Source organism: Corvus kubaryi, unplaced genomic scaffold, assembly GCF_017639235.1.
Source record: "Corvus kubaryi isolate FWS band 111438036 unplaced genomic scaffold, C.kubaryi_AGA036_p1.0 37157, whole genome shotgun sequence".
NCBI lineage: Eukaryota > Metazoa > Chordata > Aves > Passeriformes > Corvidae > Corvus > Corvus kubaryi.
In genome coordinates this window covers 928281-956135 of record NW_024581041.1, presented here as the reverse complement: position 1 = coordinate 956135, position 27855 = coordinate 928281, and the positions used below count along the sequence as shown (strand labels likewise).

The 27855-nt window shown below is 41.0% G+C and overlaps 1 protein-coding gene across 7 annotated transcripts in view; it reads left to right on the top strand.

Annotated features, from left to right (window-relative positions):
- Positions 1-26715, top strand: part of PHF20 (PHD finger protein 20) — a 69241-nt gene extending 42526 nt beyond the window's left edge. For 5 of the 7 annotated variants that reach the window (XM_042021699.1, XM_042021701.1, XM_042021696.1 and 2 more), the window contains 9 exons: positions 135-308; positions 3471-3569; positions 5405-5566; positions 7758-7954; positions 12732-12831; positions 16708-16903; positions 20051-20450; positions 22262-22445; positions 23978-26715. In XM_042021699.1, coding sequence (XP_041877633.1) covers positions 135-308; positions 3471-3569; positions 5405-5566; positions 7758-7954; positions 12732-12831; positions 16708-16903; positions 20051-20450; positions 22262-22445; positions 23978-24120 — 1655 coding nt within the window. In that variant the 3' untranslated portion in view covers positions 24121-26715. The remainder of the gene's footprint in view (positions 1-134; positions 309-3470; positions 3570-5404; positions 5567-7757; positions 7955-12731; positions 12832-16707; positions 16904-20050; positions 20451-22261; positions 22446-23977) is intronic. The other 2 variants (XM_042021700.1, XM_042021702.1) reach the window with 2 other exon arrangements.
- Positions 26716-27855: the final 1140 nt, after the last annotated feature.

Genomic DNA, 27855 nt, shown 5'->3' with positions numbered 1-27855 from the left:
CCTTTTAGTCAGGGCTAGGACTGAGCTGAGCAATGTCTGATCAGAAACATTCCACGTGGACTGCTAGAGCTGCTGCTGCTGAAGTAGAGTGACTTTGGAAACTATTTAAAGCTTGGACTTTGTTCTCTTTGTAGATGCTCCTCTACACATAGCCCTCAGGAGTACCCCATATAGAGATGAAAAAGTAGAAAAGAGAAGAACTTCAACTCCTGTAAGTGCATTAAATAGTCACCGACATTCTATTAGAGACCAAACCAGGAACCACATAGCAAGAGCACTGCGGAGGCCTCGGGAAAGAGTTCAACATGGTACGGCTTTTGGTTTAACATGGAAAGTTAAACGTGGAAAAGTCTTGGGAAAGTTTTGAACATTGTAAGGAACTGATAATATTCTGTATACCATCATTTAGAGAGAGTGATTTTGTATAAATGTATGGCATAAAATGTAAGCAGTGGTTTTTCACTGTCAATTTGTAAGTTTTCATGCTATCTGCATTGGGGTTTATTCTTCCCAGTCAGTTGATATTTTTAAGATGTAAAAAGTACTAATGTATTAAAGGTCATGAAAAGATTGTAGGTTCTGTTAAACTCCTGGTTGTCCAAATCGTTAAATATTTTAAGTAATCTTGTACTTACTCAGATACCTAAACTTAAAAGAGGGGGTGGGCACTGGGCAGTATGACCTAGGGTGTTTTATTTTGTAGGGGTTTTTTTTCAATAGCATTTGACCACTTCTGGTAGTCAGCAATTGCTACTAGACATCTCTGAAGAACTTGACAACTTTGACTATTCAGTGGTATAGTGTAAACCCTGTTTATACTGAAATCTACTATAGTATAGGTGTGTAACAGCCAAATGGGATGGGGGGATGGATGTATATGGCACACGCTCACAGAAACAATACATATATTTTAATATTTTGTATGTATATAAATGATATATAAATTTCCAGCATACTTCTAGATTACTACATCACTTCTTTCCTTCAGATGTTGGTAAGAATTTGAGTCACAGTGATGAGGAAAACACAAAATCTGAGGTTAGACTACTGTATCTATGACAGATGCTTTGTATCCTAGAGATCATCTCCTTAGCTGCCTGTCTCTTTGTTGTTCTGTTGATCATAGCAGTCAGGTAGTATTAAGCATCTTGTTTGTTCTTGGGCATCCCTTACTGCCCTCCCTTGTAGGAAGGTCTGAATGAGATCCATCAGTGTCTGCTCACTGTTCTCACTCAGTGGGATGTGTCCTACGTTCGAGTGTGGCATTTAGAGATTAGAGTGAACTTTCACAGTGGTGGTGTGATAGAGGATGATGAATACTCATTCCAGTCTTCATGAGTCTCTGCCATTCAAGGAAGTTGAAATCCTTCATTTTTTTCCCCAAAAAATCCAAACCATTTAAAAATGTAGTTTTGTGCTTAATTTTTAGGATTGTTTTTCAGTTTATCGTTTTGTTTGATCATGTGAATCTGTGAGGATGCTGCTAACCTAGACAAGTCTCTCTGTCTGGTCTTGCATCAGTGAGAATACATTACACTTCAGAGCACTTACAAGAAACAGCCTTAGGCAGCAAGATTTTTCAGTACCTGGTTTTTTGGAAGGCTCTGGTATAATACTTGAATACTTGTTCTTTGAAGATTTTTTTTTTTCAGGGAAACGAGCATTAACTCTGTTGTGCATTTCAGAAGATAGCTGCACATAGAAATTTGCAAAAACTTAGATTTTTTTCAGATTTTAAGACACATGGGGAAGCTCAATGGCACAAAGTGACATTTTCTTTCATATTTATCTGGGATATGTTGATAGTGATTGAGGAAGCTTATCCTGTGCCCTTGGATATCTTCAAACAAATCCAGCAATCTTATCATGTGAATTTCAGTTTTCAAATGAAAAGAAGCAAAATTTTCCTACCTCTGTTGAGCTCAGTTATTTTCTCTTTGCCCTTCTGGAAGAATAAAATGGCAGAACTTCCTTGCATCCCTGTGAACAGAGAGAAGGGAATGGTACCCAGAGGATCCTGACCATTGGAAGAACAGGAGATGAGGACAGAGGAAAGTAAGAAGGAAGTTGGAAGCACTGTGTTGGCAATTAAATATGAACCTTTTTTTTCTTCCTGTTTTTTGTTGGTTTGGGGTTTTTTTTGGTTTTTTAACCCCCCCCTCAAACACCCATGGAGGGGGTGGAAGAAGATGGCTTTTGTGCTGCCATTCCTGCTGCCTTTGAGGGCCAGGTGACTGGTGTGGCTATGTGGGTGAGCATACTGAGTTGCCTTCACTAACCTCATGCCAAGAGGGGCACAGAAGTGGCAAAGTAGCAGGAAATCTTCAGGGATTGAGAGGGATGGGGAGGTGCAGAACTAAAGAATCTCCTGAGGACAAGCTGTTGAGCATGTCTCCTGCATGCTTACCACGGCTGATAAAATGTGACTGCAGTTTGCAGTTTCTCAGTGAACTGTTTATGCCATAAATACACAGCAAGTGAATTGGGGAGTTTACTGTTGGCATGTATGAAAGAGGTTGACGTAATACACTGGTATTTCTGGTTTGCTTCATAAATGGTTACAGAGGTTAGAGACAACCTAGGGTTCTCAAATAGTTTGTGCAAGTGAAGATGTCTTACAGTATTGAGTGTCTTGAAGTGCTTATTCAGATCTCTATCATCCAACATTGAACTAGATTTCTGAATGGGATGGTGAATGGCTCAATCAGCCAAGCACACTTGAGAGCAGAGCCCTTTTGAGATACAAGGCATCCTTCCATAATAGGCATTGATTACATCTCTAGCTGAGTCAGGATAATTTACTTAAGGACTGTGTAAGTATCTAGAAATGCTGCTGCTGAGACCTAAATCTGAAAGACAGGAGTTGTAACCAAACACTGGGGTCCAGAAAGCAGGGATTTGTATACATGACCTTGCAACAGGGTTATACTGTGCTGTGCATGCTCTGAGGATAGACTTGATTGACAGCTGTCACTCAATCATTCAGAAATTATGGTGTGTTTTTAATCCCATAAAAATAGGATGGAGAACAGATGTTGAGATGTTGAGATAAAAGCCAGCTGAACCGGTTACTCCATTTTCAATATCAAAATATTTGACTGGGGAACTGAATTTTGGGGTATTGGGGTTTTGTTCTATTACAATGCTAGTGAAATGTCCAGATGTAACAAATCCCTCAGTCTTTTTTATAATCTCTGAAGCATGTAAATTATGGGCACTGCTGTACATTTGATGTCTCCCACATAATACTCATATTTTGTTATGGGACAGTCAAATTAGGACTTAAAATAGATCATTCCAATTGAGAGCTCAGGAATTCTTACATATAAGTTTTCTTGCTTGGTTTTTTTTTTTTGCAGTGAACTGGCCTTGATTGTCCAAAGAAACTGTGGAGGCCTTTAAGAAAATTAATAAGTAGAATAAATGTATATATATTTTTTAAACTAACTTGAAATATTGTCTAATTTCAGCTGTTAAAGGACATGAGAAGAACAAAGAAAGAAAATCCAAAGACTATGGAAGATCCAAGTCAAAGAAAAAGAAAAAAAAGAAAAAGAGGTCTAAGCCTGGTAAAGCTCATTTTTCTTCTGTAGATGAAACTGGCTTCATTGTTTTGTTTTGTTACCTCAAAAAATTCGCTTTAGATCACTTAAGAGCAGGCATTGCTCTTAAGACTGCTTTCTTCACATAGCTTTCATTTTATTAAGTGGTTGATTTTAAATTGTGATTGGCAAGATAATCTATTTCCTGGTTAAGCTTCATTGTGAATGCTGGATGGCCACGTGGCTTGCAGTAATGCTTGTAATGGCACAGAATAAATGTCACTCCTAAGTGAATGTCAGTCTTTAAGGCGGGCTTTTCCTTAATAACTGTGTCTCTGTTGCAAGCTTTGCCCAGTTAAGAGGGTGCAGGTGCCCTGGGTACAGGCTATTCTCAGTTATGTTAGTTCTGGGCCTGCTTTGTGAATGGTGGAGTTTGGAAACATTGAGTCCTCTTTTTCTGCTGTTAACCTTATTTCTTACACCTTCACATGGGGGGAGGGGGATGTGACAATTAGTCCAATTAAACCTGTCACAGCCTTAATTTCTTTCTTAGAGGAAATTAATCTTTTTTTTCTGAAGAGATTAAGTAAAAGCCCAATTTAAAGCTGTGTCCCCCTCATGTCTCATAACATGCTGTTGCACTACATTAAAATGGCTGTAGCAGCAACGTGTCTTCTCTGTTGGTTTCATCTATGGAGGCCTGGGAATGCTTTCCTTTGGCCACTTCAAGCTTTGAACTTGATGTAGAGGCCCAGGTGTTAGAGGTAATGGATTCTTCACTGCTGAAAACACAGCTGATTCTGGAAGATTTCTTTGGTGAAACGTTTAGGGATCAAGTGTGACAACTTTCTCTGCTATTGATGGATGTCTGGGATCACTGATGCAGCATACTTCAATCTGCTAGGCATAAGTTGTGAAACTAGATCTTAAGGAGGAGTTTCTGAGATAGAAAGGAAATACCTTACTTTTCTGTTTGCTGCCATGAAGAAATAGGGCAAGCTATCAAGAGAGTGGATGGGAAGAACCCTACGCCAAGTGACTTAAATTGTACTGAAACAAATAATTTTAATGAGTTTCTGATTGTATGGTGCTCATAAGTATAATGATAATGTGCAAAATATAATTTGTAGATTTATGCACAAATAAATCCCATGAGCTGCTTGTCAGTCTGTCCTGGGATTTTAAGATGTTGTGTGCCTTTTTTTGATGTTGACCTTACGGTAATTCAGTCCAGGAACTGTGCAGATTTTTTCCACATACCTGGAGGGTCCTACTTGTAACTGCAGCCAGCCTTATTTATATCCAGTGTAGGCCATGACAGGTGGGGACCTCACAGAGGAACCATTCACGGTGTTTTCTTCATACACTCCTAATTGGGGTTTGTCCACCTGTGTATCCTGTTCCATACATAGACTAGGAAAATGAGTACTTGCTGTCCACTTTGAAGTCTGTGAGAGTAGGGAATGTGTGTAGCCTGTGTCAGTAAGAGTGGGATGTGAGGGGGAGGTCTCCAGCTAGCAGTGCTTGTGTGGAAGTGCCTGTAAAGCAAAAGCATTTCTACACCTACTCAGCCTGAAGAATAGTTAAATCCTGGAAAGGCTGGTCGCTTACACCTTTCTCACTTCTGTCAGCAATAAACAGTGACTGAGCGGCATAAAATTGTCTGGTTCAGACAATACCTTTCTTGCCTCTGGAAAGCTTGCACATCTTGCAGCAGCATCATGCAGTCCCTGAGCCCCAGCATACTGGGAACTGGCTAAGTGAATGACACATGCCTGCTATGGGCATGCATGGTGCTGTTTCTTCTGTCAACTTTTTTTGACCATAGATTTTTAATGATAACTCTTACTACAATTTTACAGGGTGTTCTGGCACTGGGGAGAACACAGATGTCTCACAAGAGCTTTCACTTGAAAAACCAGTTGTCACAAAATCTATTTCTTCAAATAAATCATCTGCCCACCCAAGCACACTGCTGCACTGCGCTGATTCCGGACAGCACAAGGGAAAATCAAAAGTAAATGGTGAGATGACTCTCCTCTATGGCTTGCTGGTTCTGTTTTTCATTACCAGTAAATATGTGAGCAGCACTAACATGTTTGAAAACTGGTTCTTGTTGTGTAAATTTGGCTATTCTTGCTGAGGGCTGTGTATTTCTTTCCCTCTGACAAAACTGGACCCAGTTCGTTTGCAGAGCTTGATGTTGCCGCTTTTTGCTTTGACTTTACCTTCATATGCACTTCAAGACTGTTGCCCTTATTTCAGAAATCAAACTCATTTTGCATTTTTTTTCAGTACCTTATTAACTTCTAAAATAACCATGTTCCAACTTAATAATTACATTTTTCATACTTTCAAAGGTTTTTACAAAGTAAAAACTCCTTCAGAGTTAAAAATGGGTGCTTTGCAAGCTTGTTGTGTTCGAGACACCACTGGGTGTGGTGATGTGTAGTTGTATAGATACAGAATGATACATGGTTCTAATGACTATTTGAGCTTCTTAACGACAAGCTCTTGAGTAACTGTTTATTGGTGTCTTCATAATACTTCACGCACAGATCTCATAAAAATCCAGCCGCTGTGTACCAGCTTTCATAATTCTTAATATCTTGGTCCATATTACTATTTACTGTCACAAGCTGGTACAGTAAAAAAGATAAACATTTGTTTTGTCTCTTCTTAAAACTCACAGATTTGAAGGAAACAGAAAATGTATGACAGCTTGATTATATACAAGAACCTTAACTTCCTTTTTGTACAGATACACTGTTGAGAACCATTTGATTTTTTTTGGACACAACTTTGTTTGTTATTAGACAAAAGTAAAATTTAACTTCAGGTTAAACAGGTCAGACAGGAAAATTTAGGTCAGACAGGAAGTATTAAAAACTACTGAAGTGCAGATGGTGTAATGTCTTGAAACATGTTTTGCAAGTCTGAGCAGTTGTGTTTCTGGAGTATATCAACCATAGAACATGTGGTTTAGTAACTTGGCCATCAGTTGCTCAGGCTTCTTTTGATCAGTTCACAGACATTGAAAATGGTGGAAAATACTGGAAATTACTTTTTTTCATCCTTTTCACAATTGTTTTGTTGCTTTTTGCATCTGCAGAATTTGTGTCTAGATAAACAAGATCTGTTGTAAATAAAAGTGAAAATTTTGTGTAATACGGAAGTGTAGTGTGCCTAACCTGTCGCTTTCACAGTGCTTTAAGAAAGAGTGTCCTAGTTCAGAGGTGGAATAGAACTTTCAAACATGAAAATAAACTATTGTGTTGGGTTCTCAACCCCTTTAATTTGAGAACGGATGTTTCTCCAGAAGATGTAGTTTATGCCACAGACTGGTGGTTCTGTTTTTGCATTCTGTGATTCTACGAGCTAAATGATGAAAGTAGTTATACCCACTGTAGGGTATAATTACCCCACAGTCTTAACCTAAAACTCAATTTTTTACCTTCCATTCCCCTCTAACTCATTAAATTGTTTTCAAAAAATTAAAATACCTCATCATCTTCTTCTGACCCTCCCATTCTATCCCCAAGGAAGATGCAGACATTGCTTTAATATTATTGAGGTAAGAATCTCAATTTAGCATGCTGTTCAGTAAAAATTTTCTTGGCAGTTTTATTCAATCTAGGATGCATTAATGCTTTAGTTGTGTAGGTGTGTTCTGGAAGACCACCTCGTGCAGTGCACTGCCTGTGAGTTTATAAACGCATCCTAAGCAGAAGACTAAAGGAAAATAATAATTTCTGAAGCAGGATTAAGTTCTGTGTTGGACTCGGTATTTCTGTCATGGAAACATCACTTTGTGAGATTGAACGGTTCATAAAACAGAACTGTCCTGCCTCTTTTTGAGAGCTCTGCACTAGAAGTGCCAAGTCACAGTTCTGTATGAATTGCTGCAACTACCATGAATCTTGTTTGAATGTAGAAGCCTGGTTTTGTTTTTTATAGTTATTTGTCTTAAGAGACTTTGTGCCTTTGGTTTGAGACACTTCATGTTGACAATACAGTTTTAATGACAGAAGCTGTTAAGTTAGAGTATTTTGAAGGAGCCATCAATGAGACTATAAAACTTCATTATGTAGTAACTTTCAATAAACTGTCAATATTGTGATATTCCTTAAATTGCACTGTGAACTCATGCTTTTACGAATGTATGTGTGCATACTTGGGATGGGATCCCGAGGGACTTTTTTTGTCATTACTCAGGATTTTATATAAATCCTTCTTGTACAGAGGATGACACCCTGAGTGAGTCATCTATGGATAGCTTGCTTTGGAGTGATGATGACTGCAGTCAGGATGTTGATGTAACCACCAACCCTGATGAAGAAGTTGAAGAAGGTGATTTTGAGATTGTTCGGTGTGTTTGTGAAGTAAAAGAAGAAAATGACTTCATGATTCAGGTATGAAGTAAGGGTAAATGCACATTTCAGTGGAAGGTGTCAGTGGAAAAGCTTTTGTTTTGTACATGAAATAAGCTATTGTTGCCTTCCAAAGTCATAACATTTTTTCAGGTAATCTGTCAGAGTAACTGCTACGATAGTTAAAACAATTTTGCTTCACAGTACAGTTTGGGATTTTTAATTGAAGGAAAGAGGGAAAATTCACTCCAAGTCATAAATGGTTGGTTTGTCATTTGTGAATTTTTCTAAAAATAGAAGACTTCCTAGATTTTGAGAATGCATATTTGAAATCAGTGATTTTTAGGCTCCCTCTAATTTAGAGCCTGTTCGGAACATTGCCATGAGATAGTAGTGTACCTCCCATTCCTCTGGCCTGGCAAGAAGCTTAACTTACACATACAATTCTCCAGACAGGCTGAACAACAACAAAAAAATCCACACTTGAGTGTTTTGCTTTAAAGCAGAGCTGCACATGTCCATTCCACATGTATGTGCCCTTTTTAAACCAGCTTCGCTGAAAACTTGGAGAGGTTTCTATTACCTCTCCTGCTTAAAACTGTTGATAAAGACCTCCTTGGAAGTTACCTGCCTGTTTATTTTTACTTTTTGAGATGCTTGTAAATTATCAGGAAATTATTCCCTACACAGCTGCTCTGAATGATCCCACCCAGTTGCTACTGATTTCAAGAGGTGAAGTCAAAAAGATAAATTCAATTTCTTCATAATTTTTTGTTCTAATTAATTTTCTTTGGGTTTCCATGCTATTTCATGGAGCTTTGCTGTGGAAGGTTTGATGCTTTTTCTCTTAGTAGTGAGTTCACTTCGATGCACACTGTTGTTTTAGTGTTGGATCCTGGCAATGCAGGGCAAAAGGTACCTTATGAATTAGTAGGGGAGGGTGGAGTGATGGGCAGTGGTCAGATTTAAGTAAATAGCACCAGAGTGTACAAGAGAAAAAAAGGAGTCTGAGAGTGGTGACTAAAGGGGCTGAATGTCCTCTGAGGAGATGGCTTACAGAAAGAAACCCAAAGAAATAGCCTGGAGTATAATTTTCTGGCAAAAGTAAGTTCAACACTAGGTTGGGATTGTAGAATGTAAGGAGCTGTCAGCTGGCTCAGGATACAGCCTATGGATGCCTTTCCTTTAAAGTTTCATGGGCTGCTTCTTAAGATGGACTTGCTAGGTTGAACTAGTTTGGGCAGGTTTTTTGGCATATTGCAAACTTTTTAACACTTTGGCTATTTTATGAAATAATTAGCTAGGAGAGTAGGTTATTCTCTCTGGAGAGGAGATGAATGAAGATCAGCAGTATCATGAGTACCTGCATTCTCTATGGGGATTGAGGTGAGAGGAATTGCGCTGGCACTTGGGGTACCTGCTTGGGTTTGCTGTGTACCCATCTTGGTATTGGAATGAGGAGCCGGGACATTTTCTTCATGGATCTGGCAGAAGGTTCATTCCTCCCAGTATACATGTATCCCCTCCTCTCTTACAAGAGGGAGAATGCCAAGCATTCTCCTCGAGCTGTGCTCATTTCCATGAATGTACCAAATTTAGAAATAATGAAGGAAAACGTTAATTTTAAACACATCAGTACCTTCTTCTCCATGAAAGATGGGGGGACTGTTAAGGTTTAATGAAACTCATACACAGTTAAAATGGGAGTTTGTTCCTTTAGGTATGTAAACTAAACTTTCCCCTACATTCGGAAGATTTTATAAACAATTTTCTTTGACATGTACTTGCCTTAAATTGTCTTGAGCAATTTTTGCATTAAGGATGTCATTCATTGCACCGTGATGCAGAAGTCTGGGTTTGCATTTATAGAAGTATCTGCTTCAGTTAGTAGAAGTCAGATCTGGAAAAAGAAGTACAGAAGAATACTGTATTGTTGGTCAGTGCTGTTTTGTTCCAGTCTCTATAACTGCAAGGAGGTTACTAGACTTCATTTATGGAGCTGATGTAAAGCAGCAGTGTAGCATTGCCCTGTGTTCCTTCTGGAGGCACAGCACTCAGTTTTTATGGTGAGGCCCAAAAAAGTCCAGACAGACTGTCATTGTCCCTTCTTTTCGGTTTTTGTACTTAAACATTGGTGAATTTGTGTATGATGCAGAAAATTCTGGGGCTAGATTTGATGGCCTCAGAGGTGATGGGTATAAATGGACTTCAGATTTTTTTTTTCTGGAAGGTGAAAAGCTGCTTTAAATACACGTCTTTTGGGTTCAGTTATTTCTTTTGTGACTTGAATTTCAATTTAAATATTTTTTGCACAATGCTGCACATTTTTTCTCTTCTAAATCTCCTACTTTGCATTCTTTGAACCTCCCTACTTACCACCGGGGCAGGGAGTAGCTTCCCTGTAGCATGTGTGCAGAGCAGTATCCTGTAGCCTGGCAGCCACAGTGTGCAGTAGAACCTGCAGGTTAAAGAATGGACCTGTGCCCTGATGGGGTTGGACATTTAAATATCAGTTGAGTAAAATAACAAAAAGTTGGAATGCTTGTGCTGGTTTGAAAGTAAACCAGCGGGAGAAATGAACCCCACATAAATACCTGGAGAGAGATTTATGTAACCTGGAGAGTTACAATTTAATAGAAAGATCACAGTAAATGCAATGATACACAAAACCTGGCTTAAACCCACAGTCAGACTACAGCCTGGTACCCTATTGCTCAGGGTGGTGGTCACAGTCCTACCAAATAGTGAGTGCAGTCCTGTTGAAATGATGGTTGTGGTTGAGAGCAGTGGTCCTGTGGGAGGTCTGGTCCTCCTGCGGAAGTTCACGTCCTTCTCTGATCTGTCCAGTGGTCCTCATGTCCTAAGTCCCCAAAGCATCCAGATTATTTATGGTCAGATACAGGCAGGAATGCTTGGTACCTCCCCCAGAGCGGGGAATTTCAGAGTGGAATGATGTAGTCCAATGAGTCATGGAATATGCTGGGGAGTCTTTAATGGCCTAAGTTGTTACAGCTGCCCATTGGGGCTTTGAGCCATTATGGCCCCACTGGCAGAGATGACCGCCTTCAGCTGGGTGTAGTTATCACGGTTCAGTCAGTTTGTGAAGACAAAGAAACACTACCCTGATGTGCCCAGCCTGGGGGGGGGCCCCCCCCCGGCGCTTGCCCCTTCCCCCTATCTAACCCTTGCTGACTGGGGGGTGGGGTGTGCAGTGGGCAGCTTTTGCAAACCACCCACCATTAACAGTTCATTAGGAATAACGTAGATGGGAATAGAATACATTGTTTGGTTATAACCCCACTTGTAACCCAGGACAGATGCTTCACTAGAGGTCTGGGCAAGATTGCCTGGAAAATCACTGAGTGCAATATGGCATGATTTATAGGATGCAGGTGTAACTCCATCCAGGAGCTCCCTTATTATTTTTAGCGCACCATCTATTTCTCTTACCTGTTTTCTTTGTTTTAGAACATCTTTTTCTGGCTTTAGTTTGTGAAAGGAGGATGGTTTCTCTGCCTTTTTTGGAAGCATCTCCTAAATGCTTTAGGTCTATTCACCCATTTTGGAAGGCAAAACATTGTTGGTCCCATCCTTCAGAAACTTGTTTCTAACCTTTTACATTCTCCATTCCCGGAGCTTCTATTTCCTCCGCGCCCGGACTGCTCATTTAATGCAGGGAAGTATTCAAAATCTGGTTGTCCTTTTCTGTCCCTCCTAGCTTGGAGGAAGGGCAGCAGACAAGAGCATTAATTAAAGTGGTGTTGAACACAGATGACATGTTTAGCAAGTTGGCATTTTTGTAGGTCAGTGAAGAGCAACATCTGAGATTGTTTGCAGTTGCTTTTAGGGCTTGGTTTAGCTCATATTGCAGTCCTGTTGCAGCATTGACAACATCTCTGCTTTTGGTTTATGCTCTGAGAAATAAAGGGTATATGATCTCTTGTCTCACTGCTTGGGAAAATAGTAATTTTTAACTGACATCACAGTTTCCAATCAAAATTGACTTAATGTTCTTATGTGGGGTTTTGTTCCATGTTTCAGTGGTCTGTAGCCTACAGTCAAAATTTTGTCTCTCATTAAAATACTGGTGGGGGGAGAAAATGACAGAAACAAAAACATGTGAATGTAGTTTTTTTCCTGCTCTAGAACAGCATGGCTTTAAGAACAGTGATTACATTTTAAATAGTGTAACTGTGCCAAATAGATCCAAATTATATTCAGTTGTTGCCAGTATGCTTGCCCTGACTTGGAAGGATGTTGGAAGCTCTTAAAGCTGGTGCAGCTGTATCTGTACTGCAGGTTTGTGTTAGTTGGGCTACCTTTGAAATGGATAAAATGTTGGGGGTACAAGAATCAGTAAAGCATAATATTGGCTATTCCTGTGTGACATAAATATCTCTGGGATTTGGTAATTGAAGGTGGTTTACTGTTTAAGGGGGAAGCTTTTGAATTCAGAAAAATTGATCTGTTTTGGTGAAAAAAGCTTGATTGCTCTGTTGGCTATCCTGGTTACATGCACATGCATCTCATGAAAGATTTTCATCTCCATAGGGAGTATTTTCCTACCTTTCAGGATCTCTGCTTCCACTTTTTAATTGTCATTCTCCAGAAACATATGTGAAAAATGAGTGGGAAGGGCTCCCATTTTATTATAGCCTGATTTGTAATGTATTTGCTTGTTAAGTGGAAGGTGAGGTGCGGATATTAATAGATCTTTTTGTCTTAAAGTATGTAGATCCTGTGTTTCTTAATTGACATAATGGTATTGAGCTCCTCTAGCCTTCATTTCTGTTAATGTGCACTTTGTGACTTTGAACAGTGTGAAGAGTGTCTGTGCTGGCAGCATGGAGTCTGTATGGGCTTACTGGAAGATAATATACCTGAGAAATACACCTGCTATATTTGCCAAGATCCTCCAGGTACAGAAATTTAAGGTTACAGACCCTTGTTATATATGTAGTAAATCTGCTAGTTTGTCTGTATCTCATCTGTATCTATAGCTATCTATCTCTCTCAAAAATTACACTGTTTTTTTTCCCCCCTACCTGTATCTGTCACTGTAGATAATTTTCAGTTACAGATACAGAAAGTGTAATTTATGTGAATGTCCATGAGTCAATATTGTAGAATTACAACAGGAGAGGAATGGAAATGAATGTTTTCACTGTGATGACCGTCTGTCACGTATTTGCTGTAATAAGGATTGTACTGTCTGTGGCAAACGAGTGTAGAAAAGACTCAGGAAGCTCAAGCAAAGACTCCCCATGGGCACAGCTTAGGAGATGAGGCTGCAGCTCTCCCCCAGCAAGATCAGGGTTTTATTACGCATTCTTTAAAATGAGTTGGCACAAGGCTCCTGGCTCTCCTCAGCTGTGGCTCTTGTTGACTGCATTACCTGCTGTTTTGGTTACACACTGGCCAAATGCCAGGCACCCACAAAAGCTGCTCACTCGCCCTCCCCTGCTGCAGCTGGGCAGAGGAGAGAAAAACTTAACAAAGGGTTCATCAGTTGAGATAAGGCCCAGGAGAAAACACTCCAAGGGCAAAACAGGCTCAACTTAGAGATACAAAGCGAGTTTATTACCAACAAAATCAGAGGAGGATAATGAGAAATAAAATGAGCCTTAAAAGCACGTTTTCTTCCCCCAGCCCCTCCCTCCTTCCCACCTACAGCGCAGGAGACAGGGCGTGGGGGTTTTGGTTGGTTCGTTACCCGAGGTTTTCTTCCACGTGGCTCAGGGAGAGGACTTGTTCCCCTGTGAGGCCGGGGGCTCCCTCCCACGGGAGACAGTTCTCCGTGACCTTCCCCGGCGTGGGTCCACTCTCACGAGCAGCAGTCCTCCCAAAACTGCTGCACTGTCAGTCCCTCCCATGGGCACACAGTCCTCCCAAAACTGCTGCACTGTGGGTCTCTCTTTCCACGGGCTGCAGTCCTCCAAGGCCAGGCTGCTCCAGCCTGAGAGCAGGGCCCTCTCTCTCCACCGGGACTCCCACTGGATCACAGCCTCCTCCAGGCATCCACCCGTTCTGGCACGGGCACCTCCCCCAGGGGCTGCGGGTGGATCTCTGCACCCCCCGTGGATCCCCAGGGGCTGCAGGGGCACGGCTGCTTCATCGTGGTCTTCACCATGGCCTGCAGAGGAATCTCGGCCGCGGTGCCTGGAGCACCTCCTCCCCCTCCTTCTTCCCTGCCCTTGGTGTCTCCCTGTTGTTTCTCTCACATGTGCTCACTTCCTCCTCTTCTCTAGCTGCAATTAAAACTGTGCATGCCCCACTTTGTTTTGATTTCTTCTGAAATCTGTTATCACAGAGGTGTTACATCATCCCTAATTGGCCCAGCCTTGGCCAGCAGCATGTCCATCTTCAGAGCCACCAGCCATTGGCTCTGCTGGACATGGTGGGAAGCTTCCAGCAGCTTCTCACAGAAGGCACCTGTGTGGTCCCCCTGCTACCAAAACCAGGCTGTGCAAAACTAACACACCTGCAATAACCTATGTGTTGGTATTTACCCGGGGTAACACAGTAAGAGTTGATTAAGCAATGCATTCTCCTTCTAAGTAGATATTTTTAAATGCATTAGTCCATCTTGCACAGCAGGTAAAATTACACTTGAATATTTTCTGACTTTCTACTCTATGGATTACAAAGCCATGCTGAAAGTGAAAATGTATGAGGTTTGGGCTTGAGTCCATGGTTATAAATGGCAAGAAAATGGATCTCTGTTCACCTGATGAAAATACCTTTTTAGTTTGTATATGTATTTGGATTGTGATCTCAGGGTTTTTTGGCTGTTGAAAGGTACCAGATCTTTTGTACTTTAACTCATGGATTTGTGTAGTTGGTTTACTGCTGTTGTTTGTACTCTCAGCAATGAAGACATGCTACACTTTAAATTTTAAACTTCTGCTACAGAGACAGCAATATATTCAAGGCTTTTTAGAGTATCTTGCTTCTGGGATTTTAAACTTACATTAAAGATATTTTGCTTTTATGTCAGTTGAAGGTAGTTTTAAATGGAACTAAAATGTACATGTAAACGAAGTTGTGTTATCATACTTGAATATGAGTGCTTTTATGCAGAAACTGATTACAACTTCACTTGCTTAAATAATCATTAACTATTCATTTGAAGATTCTGAAATTCACATTGGAGGGGGCTTAATTTTTGCTTCTGTCTTGGAAAAGGAACACATGTCCAACTTCTTGACTGCAGGGGTTGCTTTTCAGTGACTCTGCTTTTTGGCTTGAAGTGAACTAATAGGCTGTATGAATCTGCAAGGAAGTGGCTTTTAAAACTGGGCGTGGCTCTTCAGCAGACTCAGGAGCTTTCCCCAGTCTAAACTGCTAGGACTTGTAACAGCACCACTCATTCTATTAGAAATTAAAGCAAATTTAGTGTAATTTTGTCTAAAAACTGTACTAACTGCTATTTTACTCAGGTCTTTTTGAGTCAGGTGGGATTTTTAAGAGATTTGTTAACATTTAGCCTTGCTTAAACATGATCAAGATGATTATGTAGCACAATTGCTCGTGGATATAGTATCTTAAGGTTATATACTTCAAAAGGGAGCACTTTTTACCTCAGAGTACACATCACCTCAGTTGTTCAGGTGACCATGAAGTTCTCAAAGTCACTATTTTATTCTTGTGGACTGAACTCTACTTTTCTGTCACAGATCTCTGATCAGAAATTAATGAGGGAGGGCTAATGCAGGTGCAGGGAGTGTCCCCAATGTGGTTCTGACCATACCAAAAATTCTGCTCGCCTTCCTGCTTGACACAGGAAGGTTGAGCTGGTACAACCTTCAAAATTCCTTTTTTCCCTGTCAAGATTTCTGATGCCACCTAATAACCATGGATTGCTATGTAGTGCCAACCTCAGTCTTACTTTGCTGCGTAGTAACTCCCTATTTTTTTAGCTTCTCCTCTAGTCAATATTAACCTGCTCCTATTGGAGGCCTTTTTGTGACTATGGTTCTCTTGTTGTGCTCCATTTTTATCTCTGGTTTTGTGGGCTTGCTGCTTGGGCTGTACATAGGCAGTGGCTGATGCAGTGTTTCTCTGGGTGCTAAGCTGTCTGCTGAGAACATCTGTAGTAACTGTATGTTTTACAGGGTGGGGGGAGCTTTTGTTAGGTATTTAGCATGAAGCTTTTTTGTGTGTTTGCAATTTAGCAAGCATCTTTCTTTGTAATACTGTTTGTTTGGCAGTTTAAGTTATTTCTACTGATGCATTTAACACATTCAACACCATTTCATTTCAGCTGTTGTTGATATTCCAGCCTCTTAAGATAGAATTATCGTTATTAGTAGCTTGACTTAGGCAAGTTTTCTATCAGAATCTCATCCTTGATTTCTTCAAAATGTACTTTAGCACAACTGTACTAATACACGTATGATGTTAAAAACAAGACCACTGGGAAGTTAATTGCCTTTTTCTGCATTTTTCTGTCTGCAGAGAGCTGCATTCAGACTGTAAGTTATGTCATAACCGTGGTTAGGCTAGATAGTGTGATATCCTGCTAAAAATACACCTTTCTCAGCCTTATCTGCAGCTGCCTGTTGCGGATGTCCTTCGGTGGAATTTGGAGTCTGAATGCTTTTGCAATTGGGAAGAGGTTTTTTGCTTCCTGCTTTACAAGCTCTTAATTTCTTCAGGGTTATGTCTGGTGTTACAGGATCTTCATTGGTTCTGTTGATAAGAACAAACAAGCTGTTGCGGTACCTGGAGATAATTAGAACTACTACCAGTAACGTCAACATTTCATTTTAACTGACTCATTACTGTCACTTTAGGTCAGAGGTCCAGCTTAAAGTACTGGTATGAAAAGGAGTGGTTAAGTAATGGTCACATGCATGGCTTAGCATTTTTGGAAGAAAATTATTCCCACCAAAATGCCAAGAAGATAGTGGCCACCCACCAGCTGCTTGGTGATGTACAGCGAGTGATCGAAGTCCTGCACGGGCTGCAGCTGAAGATGAGCATATTACAGTAAGCACTATTTAAGTACCAGCTGGCATGTTCTCCTCGGGACTTAGGCTGCAAGTATAAAATAACCAGAAATTCAGACTTAGATTTGTGCTTCTCTGTGGATTTATAACATAGTTTGAATTGCTGATGTGATCTTGGGAAAGGACTTGGCTGCTTGAAAAGTGTTCAAGTGGGTTGAGTGTAAATGGACAATGTGTATAGAAAGGGTTGGGAAAGTGTGAAGAAAGAAGGGAGAAAACTGAGAATGACAGCTTTTCCTGAATCACCCAAATGGATTTTAAGTAAGAACAGGATAGACTTATAACCCATGGCACCATTTTTACAGCCCTTGCCTTCTCCATTCCCAAATCTGATCATAGCTTGTCCAAGAGGAATCAGATCTTTTTGTTTGGTACAGTATGTTGTTCTGCTGCAGTGGGAGAGTGGTTTCACCTTCAGCAATGTGCAGCACTTCATTTCTGAGGAAAGGTCATTTCAGCTATATGTACAGAAAATAACATAATTATTTATACAAAAGGTTTTTTCTTATAAAGTCAACTTTTCTGCATATTTTCCTATTTAAGTTATCCTTGGGTTCTGATGACTGAAAAAAATTCTTTTCTAACTCAAATCCAGCAGTTCTAAATCTATTGAATTCTACAGTTGTAAATTATTAGTTGATAAATTGCACGGCAGCAGCTATTTGGAAAACAAAGTGGTTTTGGCATTCTTTAGACTGTTCCCCCTTATCTGTGGTGATGCAGGAGGTCTGCTGACAGAACTGGAAATGCTTAAACAGTGGAATAATGCTTAAAGCAAGAGAAGTAGCCATTTTAACATAAGGTTTTGCTTTTCCATTGTGGGATCCTTTAGTTATATCTGTAAGTAATCTCTTTCCTCTTTGGAGACTGAAACATAAATATTGTGAGGCCACTCCTTGGGCCTTTTATTAAAGAGTGGAACTCCAGTTTCTGGCTTTCCAGTTGTGAATTGAGATTTACATAGTACAGAGGTAGGGAGCACTGGGTGTGTATGTGATGGTTGCTACAGGTTTTGTTCCTTTTCTCTCTCATGCTGAAATCAGTGTGATGGCCTGGATTAATTAAAGGTGAGATGCAGTCGTGTTTGGATCATCTGGTTGAAAGCTTCAGCCCCTGTTTTCTGTATCATGACATAAATCAGAAGGGATTTGAAAAATTGCTGAATTAGAAGAATGATCATATTGTTGATGCAGATCAACAGATAGAAGGTGATTTCACAGGTGCCTGAAATGATTAGGAGAGTGCTGCTCAGTGTTTCAAGGAGGTGGCAAAGGATCTTAGGTGACCCTGAGAGTGCCATGGGAGGGTGAGCCTTCAGCAGGCAGGAGTTAAAAGGTTACTCAAGTATTAGCATTTGAATTTTCATTCTTATAAACTGGTGCATCACTTTTCGGAAAAAATTTCAGTCTTTTGTAAAGTTATCCCTTGCTCTGTTCTGAGCAAAATATTATGTCTTTAGGTATAGCAGATGAGTGGAGCTGGAGCAGAAAGCTTTGGTAAATGAACACCTGGCTTTCACTTTTCCAGGCGTGCCTTCAGGATGGCTCACCGGTATGACAGCTGGTGATGGGGTCAGTAGCTCTGACTGAGGAAGAGGTGACCGGTCTGGAGAGATGGTCCCAAAAGGAATTGTCTTCCCAGGGCCCGGTGTTTTCCCTCAGCTGCTGGCCAGGAGGGCCTGTGCAGAAGCTGTCAGCTCTTTAGTGATTGTCAGCTCGTGATTTCAGCTCAGCTCTGCAGGGCAGCCTCCAGGCCAGACCAGAGAGAGACGAGAGGCCCGTGTGGCTGTTCCGCACGAGGCAGCTTTATTGGTCCGTACCCGGCAAAGGGGAGGCCAGGGACGGGCAGCTCTCTGCCCTTGCAGGGGCAGGGGGTTAGCTTTATAGGGATACAGGGGGTGGGTGTCAGAGGGTAAAGGCCAGTGGGTTACAAAGGATCTGCATAGGGTCTCCCAGAGGATTCTGGGTTTGTTGTCTTCTCGACATAACTGAAGAGTAGCTCCCTTTCCAGGGGAGTTCTGCTGAGAGGTTAAGCAATCTCCTTATCTCAGCAGATGTCCCTCCAGGGCGGGGGCTGGGCATACCCCACACACCAGGGAGATACATCCTCCACTAGGCCAGCACTGGTGAGGATGTATTGCATATGAGGCAAAGGTGCTTGTATGAAATAGTCTGAGCCATGTCCTTGGCAGCTATACTCACTCTGGTTCCCTCTGAGAGACATTGAAGAAACCTGAGCTGCTGCAGGATGGGTTAGAAAGCAGTTACTACCAAAGTCAAGTGGTCATGTTTTGTTGAGTGGTTTGGTAAACAGGTAGGAAATCTATTTAGTTGGATCAGCTGAATAGAATAAGTCCATCCACCTTTGCTTGAGGGCAGGTCCCCCTTTCTGTGCAGCCCAGTGCAGGTGCTTTAGAGTCAGAATTTTCTCTGCTGTTCCTGCAGGCTGTAGCACATGAGCTGCCAGCCCTTTGAAGATAGCAGAGAATTCTGCTTTGCTCTCCTTTTACTGCTGTTTTGATGCCCGACACACGAGGAAGAACATGAGTTACAATGCTCACTCTAAATCTTTTGTTTGTTATATCTTTGTAATAATCTGATACCTATAGTTGTCCCTTCTGCTGGAATAAGTAATGTATTAGTCAATTTGAAGACAATTAAAATAAGAATTTTTCTAAGAACAGATGAAGGGAACTATGGCCGCAATGGAACACCACTACAATGTTGGTGTACCATACCTTACTAAAAATATCACAGTTAAAATTAATTTCTGCTGTTAATAAATTGCACATATTGAAGCAAAATGGTCCATGAAGGACAACTTTGGTGAGAAGTTGTATGGATCTATTTGTATCTTATTCTTCAAGTTTTTTCTTAATCCAAACCTGGCTTTTGTACCATGTTATGGAAATAAAAATAGTGAACCTAATGGAACATTTTAGGAGGATCACAACTGAGGTCAGTGAAACTACAGTATTTCAGAGTATTTGGGTATTTTTTTACTGATTATGATGTCTTGAATATGTCATGTTTCAAATATTCTTACTTAATTTCTTTAGTTAAGAGGACAGTTTGCTTAGTCACTTTGACATTTACTTTGGGTGGTTTACTTTTTTGTGTTTGAACAGAAATAAAGAACACCCTGACTTAAAGCTTTGGTGTCATCCATGGAAGCACATCACGGTGGATGAAAAAATCCATACAAAACACATCATTCACTTTGAGGAAAACTGTTGCAAAGAGGAGACAGCAAGTTACAGAACGTGGAATGGGACAGTTGAGAAACCCTCAACAATTCCTTCTGTGGAGGAATCTTACATTACGAGTGAACATTGCTACCAGAAGCCTCGGGCCTACTACCCTGCCATAGAGCAGAGGCTGGTTGTGGAAACGAGAGGTTCAGCCATGGATGATGGAGTAAATAGAATAAGGGAGAATGGGGATGATACCCTGTCAGAGAGGTTTAGCTGGAATCTGGACCAAGAAATATGCAAGATGGAAAATGAATCCAAACACAATTACTCTAAGGTATTTTTATTAAAATAGCCCTCTCTGGCAAAGAGCATGTATTCACCTGGCAACATGCAAACCTCAGCCTTTTTTAATGCTTTTTGGTCTGTTTGTGGGTTTTTTTGGTTTTTTTTCTTTAGACTGTTAGTTAAATTTACATTGCCAGTAACAATTTAAATGATACATGTGATAAACGCCTTCATTTTATATTATAATTTTAAAATCTAGTTTGACTTCTGGACCTCAAATCATTTGAAAAGTGTGGACCATGCATTATGGTCCCCTGGTAGTTCATTGCTGTTTATTTTCATGTGTTCAATGTAAAAGTTAACACTAGCCAAGGGAGAAAAGAGGCCAAGCATGTATGATACTGCCAAATACACTGGTAGGCCAGCTTCTAATTATTTCCATCTTGTTCCCATGTTTCTTCTAATAGTTAAATTAATTTTAGGTTCTTCAGGCAGCATTTCACGATGGAAGAAAAAAAAAAAGGTATCAGCCTGAAGTGATGTTTTTAAGACTGATCACCATAGAATAGCCCTGTCTTCCTACTGGGGCACTTCAGGTTTAGCTTTTCTCATTGTCAGCTCTTGTCAGGTCTAGCAGAGGCCTTTCTTTCTACACCCCAGTGCAAAAATTTTGCTTCTATTAGTTAGTACCAATTCCTGTGAAATGTGGGCTGAGAAATGTTAACCCTCTGGGAAGTGAATGAAGCCCCTCTGCTCTGGAGCCAGGCTGGGAGAGCTGGGGGTGTTCACCTGGAGAAGAGAAAGCTCCAGGGAGAGCTCAGAGCCCCTTCCAGAGCCTAAAGGGGCTCCAGGAGAGCTGGAGAGGGACTGGGGACAAGGGATAGAGGGACAGGACAAGGGGGAATGGCCTTAAGCTGAAGGAGTCTAGATTTAAGATTGCATAGTGGGAAGAAAATCCTCCCTGTGAGGGTGGGCAGGCCCTGGCACAGGGTGCCAGAGAAGCTGTGGCTGCCCCTGGATCCCTGGAAGTGTCCAAGGCCAGGTTGGACAGGGCTTGGAGCAGCCTGGGATAGTGGAAGGTGTCCCTGCCCATGGCATGGACATTGGAATTAGATGACCTTTAAAGGCCTCTTCCAACCCAAAGTATTGTACAATTTTATGATTCTGTGAAATACTGAGCTCCCTCTTTTTAGATTAAAAGTTAGGATAGCTCTTACTTCATCCATATGTAAGTTGTAATTTGCTACTTTTAACTTCTCAGTTGAGATTGTGTTATGTTTCCTAGAAAGGCAAGTATTTCAGTTCTTCAGTCTAAAAGAGCCTTTTTCTAAAGGCTCGTATTTCAGCAGAAGGATGAAAAAAGTAGGGGAGTGGAATGAACACTGCTGATACTGTAGTTTTGTAAGGAGTGGTAATGCTTGTTTGGAGATGATTCAGTGGAAGTTTAAGTAGAACTTAGATTAGATTCCTTAAGGAAAAGTCCCTTTTCACTCCTGAATTGTTTGCTCTTTAGTTTATTATTGTCAGGTGAAAAACAGCTTCAGCATTTCCTGAGATGCACAGATTCAGTGCAGGATCTTCCAGATGAAAGGTGGCGGGGAGATAATTATACATGTGTATGTTACCTTCAGAAAACCAGATGCTTGTGAAGTACAAATAGTTTTTAGCAAAATACCTATAAAAATTAGTCTATATTTAGATCTTCTTGCCCAAACCAGTTTAGTATCTGTGTATGGTCAGTGTCTCTCTCCCTCACTCACCTGTGATGAGTTGAGCAATTAGCTTCGGGGACTGGGAGGACTCAGGCAGTTTGCCTCCCCAGTTCTGTTTAAGAAATATTAATGTGTGTATTTCTGCTAGGTGAGAGAATCTGTCTCTAAGAAAGTCTCTCCAGAAGAAGCTATTGAAATGAAATTGCTGGAAAAAGACAAAGAAGGAGTTGTGAACTCACAGCTGCAGTGGCAGCTCAATCTTTTAGCTCATGTGGAATCTCTGCAAGATGAAGTTATACACAGAATGGATTTCATTGAGAAGGAGCTAGATGGTAAGTAGTGTTACTCTAGTTTAAAAAATAACTTCTTTTAACTGAACTACCTGTTAAAAACATGTTAACCAGAGTTTTACTTCTTCAGACGTACAAAGAGATGAATGTTTCATTATCACATTTCCTAATAGAAAATAGACATGCTGCTGATGTGGGAGGCGGATTTTAAAACAAAGAGCAGAATTTCACAGAACAAGTTCTGGTTAGGTCATGTCTAAATAGTTGCATCAGATTTTGTATTGGAACATCTTTGTGTCTTTTTAGGTTTTTGTCATTTTCCACAACTCTTCTGTGTGTCTGCATTTCTCTGTTCCTCAGGGCCTTGCTGGCTATGTTAGCCCATTCTGGGTGGCCTCTTTAGTGCACAAGGCTCTTAGCTTTTCCTGTCTCTTCCAAATTCTTCACTTAAATGTATTTTAAGATTTTTGTAGTAATGGAAAACTTATAAACCCTTTGTGTTCATTAAATGATTCAGGGTAGTTCTTCTTTACATTGTTAAGTCTGACCATTGGTTGTGTAGTGGTTACAATGGCAGCTTTACTTGCAGGGGAATCCAACTTCCGCCCAAGTAAGAGCCCTCTCTTTGTAAGTAAGGTACTGAAAAGTTGGACAGCTAAAGGGCTATTTCAGGTAGTGAAGATCAGTCAGGCTTGTACTGCCTAAACAAAGAAGCTCTGGTTCCCCAAAGTTAGACTTTGTGAACCTGCTGCTGAGCAGGGGTTTGTGCAGTGCATTGCTACTTTGAGCAGGAACTTTCTTACTCCAAGGCTGGATATAGCAGGTGATGCTGCTGGTTCTGCAGCAGGTGCTGCCCATGGGTGAAATTCACCTGTTGATCTGGTTGGTGGCAGTGGCTGCTCTTGGCGGAGGTATTTATTCTGTCTTCAGTGTTTCAGTCTCCATCTGCAATACTGTCAACATCCCCAGAACTCATCATAGTCCAACCTGACCACCTTCCTTGTGTCCATGTTACATTGTCACTTGACTTGTCTTCTGCTCAGTGGGATTTTTGGTTTCCCACTGAGAAGCTTTTTAAAGCAGGAGTTCATTTTCCTTGTGCAGCAGTCTGCTGTTTGTGCTTTTGATCTTCATCCTCATTTTGTGTTACCCAGTTCTGTCTTGGTCAGTTGTGTTCTGTACTGATGACAGATTTCTTTCATTACCATAGTCCCATTCTTAATGGCATAAACTCCCTGTACCACAGTGTCCTTGCCCTGGAATTGACACAGATCAGAGGAAGTTTAGCGTGAGATTTCAGTGTCTGGTCCAGAGTTTTCCTTTCCTGCTTTTTCCTAGGAGCAGCAGCTTCTTCTCCCATCCCCATGTGAATTACTTGATTATGTGTCAAAGTTACTTGCAAAGATTGGTGCAAGTGTTTAGTTCAGTTTTATCATTTCTCAAATAACCATTTTAAAAATATTGCCCACTGCTTTCTCAAGATTTACAAAAGATCTGAAGAGCTCTTGTTTTGTGGCTTCAGATGAGCTGTTTGCTGAGAACTGCAGTAGTGACAGTTTTTGTTTTCTTTGCAGTTCTGGAGAGTTGGCTGGATTACACAGGAGAGCTGGAACCCCCAGAACCACTGGCTCGACTCCCCCAGCTCAAACATTGTATAAAGCAGCTGATAACGGACCTGGGCAAAGTGCAGCAGATCGCGCTGTGCTGCTCCACGTGAGGCTGGAGAGCACTGCGCTGTCACTGCGCGCGAAGCTGGAGTGGCTGATGGAGCAGCTCTGAATCTGTAAATTAAACTAGCATGCTGAGTGCATGGGATGCAGATTGACTTCAGGGACTTGTGAAGAAGTGTTGTTCAAAGAACAGCAAAAAGGTTATTTTGGGTCTGTTAGACAATTATAATGCTGTGGAAAAGGTCATATTCTTGTCTCCAGGGATTGCCTGTTGGTTGATAAGTTACACTCAAATTTTCACTCCTTACAAGTTGCTCATCAAAATGGTAGACTTTTTCATTATTGAATTGACTAAAAATTGTGCCACTGAAGAACAGAGTTCTAAGAGCCAAAAAAGTTTGGTTGACAGGGGTTGTAAATAACTTTGCATAGTTTAAGTGACTCATGTCATGTTTTATTCCTTCTGGTTTATGCATACTAGCACTCAGTATTTAATCATTAGGAGATGTTATAACAGTTTCAGACTTAGTAAGTATGAATGTCCAGCTCTTGACTATAAAGTGTTAAGTGGAGGTTTGTAAGTAACAGTGGCTTGACCCGTACTTCTGTTACAGTAAATAGTGTAGCAGGAGGTCACAGGTGGATTGCACTTATTTTCAGAATAAATGATTGTTTTCCATATTTATCCTGTCACTGTCACATGACTTGGTACTGGGGAAGCCCGTGAACATGGTGTTTATGTGCATTCTCGAGCTCTTAAATCCAGCCATCCTGTGCCTCCTGCAGCAGTTGCTGGTGGGATACCCTCATTGCAGTAGTATGGAATGCCACCGGGAAAGGACTGGAGCCACGCTCTGAGTTCAGACTGCAGCATGGTCTGTCATGGATGTGATGTATTTTTACCCATTTGTTAATAATTGCCATTCCGGTTATATTTGGAAATGTAGACTTTTTTCAATACTCTGGATGTGTTCATTGTAAAGACTTGCTATGAATGTGTGGTTTTGGGAATCAGTTTATTTTGTGTAAATAAAGCCTCAAGATCTATGCATGAGGCGCTGTCCTTGCAGACAGCGAGTGGGTTATTATCTTAAATGGTCTGTATTCACAAAGTCCGTTTTTATACCTTAAGTTTTAATTTTCAGTTTGTATTTACTTTGCGATAGGAAGGTGACAAGGCTGCTGATGTTCAGTCACATTATACAGAACCTTTGGAACATTGTGAGTATTTGAGAGGTTCAGAGTCTTTCAGCTGCAGATCACCACTCCTGAAATAATGGCTGCGACTTCAGTTTTCCTTCAGAGCTGTTGCTGAGTTCAGTTCCCTATGGAATATAGTGAGCTGGTTTTGCAGTGAGAGGGTGTCCTTAAAAAGCTGGATTTGTTACCTTAATTTTATTGTGTGCAATGGTACTACCAAAGGATAACATTCAAGCAGAGTTGTAATGGAAAGGCCCATACCTGTACAAATTATTTATTTGGAATATAGATCTATAATGTGTTTATTCTGCAAAGAATAATGTAAACCTGAAATATCCAATATTATTGTAGGAGTTACAGTCTCTACAAAGTGAATATTTTATTTCCTTCAGAAAACAAAATAATTAGGCTGCTCTAGGCAGTAACTAAGACTCTTATGCCAAGATTCAGTTCAGGGAATAATTTGTCTCATGGTTTTGTAGTACTAAGTTGGTATATAGTGAATACAATGTACGTACAGCAGACGAACTTAGTTTTCTGTGACACAATTGGAATAAAGCTTGCGTGGTATTTTAAGGATCACTTGGCTCTCTGAAGATGAGACCAAAGCTTACACCTTGTCTCATCCCTGTCAGGCACCTGAGTTTGTGTAGTTCTAGAGGAGGTGGTGGTGACCAGACAACCAGAATAGCATCAGAGCAGCCTCCCAGGCAACTGGTGATTTTCAGGTGAAATGGAGCAGGAAAGGTGTTCCCTAGTGGAAAGGTGTTCCCTGGCTACCATCTCTAAAGCAGGACACGGCTGTGTGGGAACAGCTTAGTTGTGCTCCCAGTCTGAGGGCGTTCAAGCACTCAGTAGTCCCTGGGCAGGCTTCTTGCTCCAAAGGGGGATTTCTTCTCAAGCAATGGCTTCTGTGTGCTCATTGTGTGTTTTTACTTGTCAGTTTATTTTTTGCTCAGGGCAGTACTGGAGGTTTGGAGGAAAAGGCAGTTCCCATGGGTAGATCGAGTGGCAGATCCTGGAGGCTTGCTTCCCTTCAGTAGTGCTGGGGAAGCCCTTGCAGATAAAGACTGAAAATATTTATTTAAAATAGAGTAGTACTTCTCATGTTCAGGGAAGATTCTTCATTGTGCTCTGCCTGGATTCATTTCTGTCCCTGTGCTTGCAAGTTTCCTCATTGTTATTTTTAGTCTGGACCAACTGTTCAGGCTAGCAGGTCACTTTTTTGTTTCTTTAAATCACTGGTAAGTGAATGCAACGTGGAGCCTTGATGAACTGAGCAAACATTGCACTGTGGGTACACACGTGTTTGTCTTTGTTGATGCACTATTAGAACCAAGGGGCTGTACATAGAATTTTGTTTTGGAGCAATATTTGCAAAACTTGAAAACTTCTGTATCTTGGTGTTTGGAATAAATAAAAAATAGGTTTTTGTTGGTTAAGTCTTAGTAAAGTCTTTGTTTCAGTTAATGATAATAAAATAATTTTGGACTTCTTTCCTTCACATCACATTGAAATGCAAGTACTGTAGTTTGTCAGGTGTATAGATATCTTAACTGTTGCTGAAGTCAGGAAATTGTTGTTTTCCAGATCTATGTTATATAAATATCCTTAATAGCTTGTGTTGGATATTGTTTAATGAGAAGTTCATACGTTTTGTTCCCAAATCGTAATGTATGTAATGTATTAGTACCTAGTATGTGTGATCTGACCCTAAATTTTGTTCTATTAGGACGAGCAGCCTGTTAGAAGCAGCCGCAGCAGCTCAAGGCAGAGGAAATGCAGCATTAGTGATAGTGTGAAGCAAGGAGCTCTGGATGCAGTTGAAACAATTCATACAGAGAAGATGCATGGGAAGAGGAGGAAAGAAAGGGGAAGGGCTGGAGAAGCAGTGTACCTGGCCCAGGGTGCCTGAAGGCAGGGGCAGGCATTGATATACCTTCAGGTTCCATCTCTTCCCTCTCAGGGAAGAAAGCAGATACATTCCCTTGTCCTAGCATATTTTCCTTTCTAACTTCATTCTCCAAAAAAAAAAAAAAAAAAAAAAAAAAAAAAAAATCTTGTGAAATTGGGTTTTAAGGCTGGAGGGTGCATCACTGCTGGAGCCTGGCATGTGAAGCCTGGAGAGACTTGAGCCACTGATGGCAGATCCCAGTGTGTCACACAGGTCAGTGTCGTCATGCAGGTCTTTGATGATCGCTTAAATGTCAAAATTGGGTTCTGAAGTTGTGGTCTGAATCTGAAATAATTCAATGGGGTGTGTGCTGTGGCTTGTCGCGTTTTTATGTGCCCTCTGATTAATTTACTTGCCGGATCTGAAGGTTTCTATAGATGGAGACTCAGAGAAGGAGGCAGCTCTCAGTCAGCTGTCGGCCTTCATGTGGGTAGAGTCACCATATTCTCGCTGTTACTTGACCAAAGCATCATCTGTAATTACAGGATCTGCTGCCAACCGTTGTCCAGCCCGTGGGTCACGTTCATGCCCAGCCTGATGGTAGTGCACCATCGGCGCTGCTGCCATCTGCTGCCCCATCCAGCCATGGGAGCGCTCGTGGCTGCTCCTTGCTCAGATTTCCCGGTGG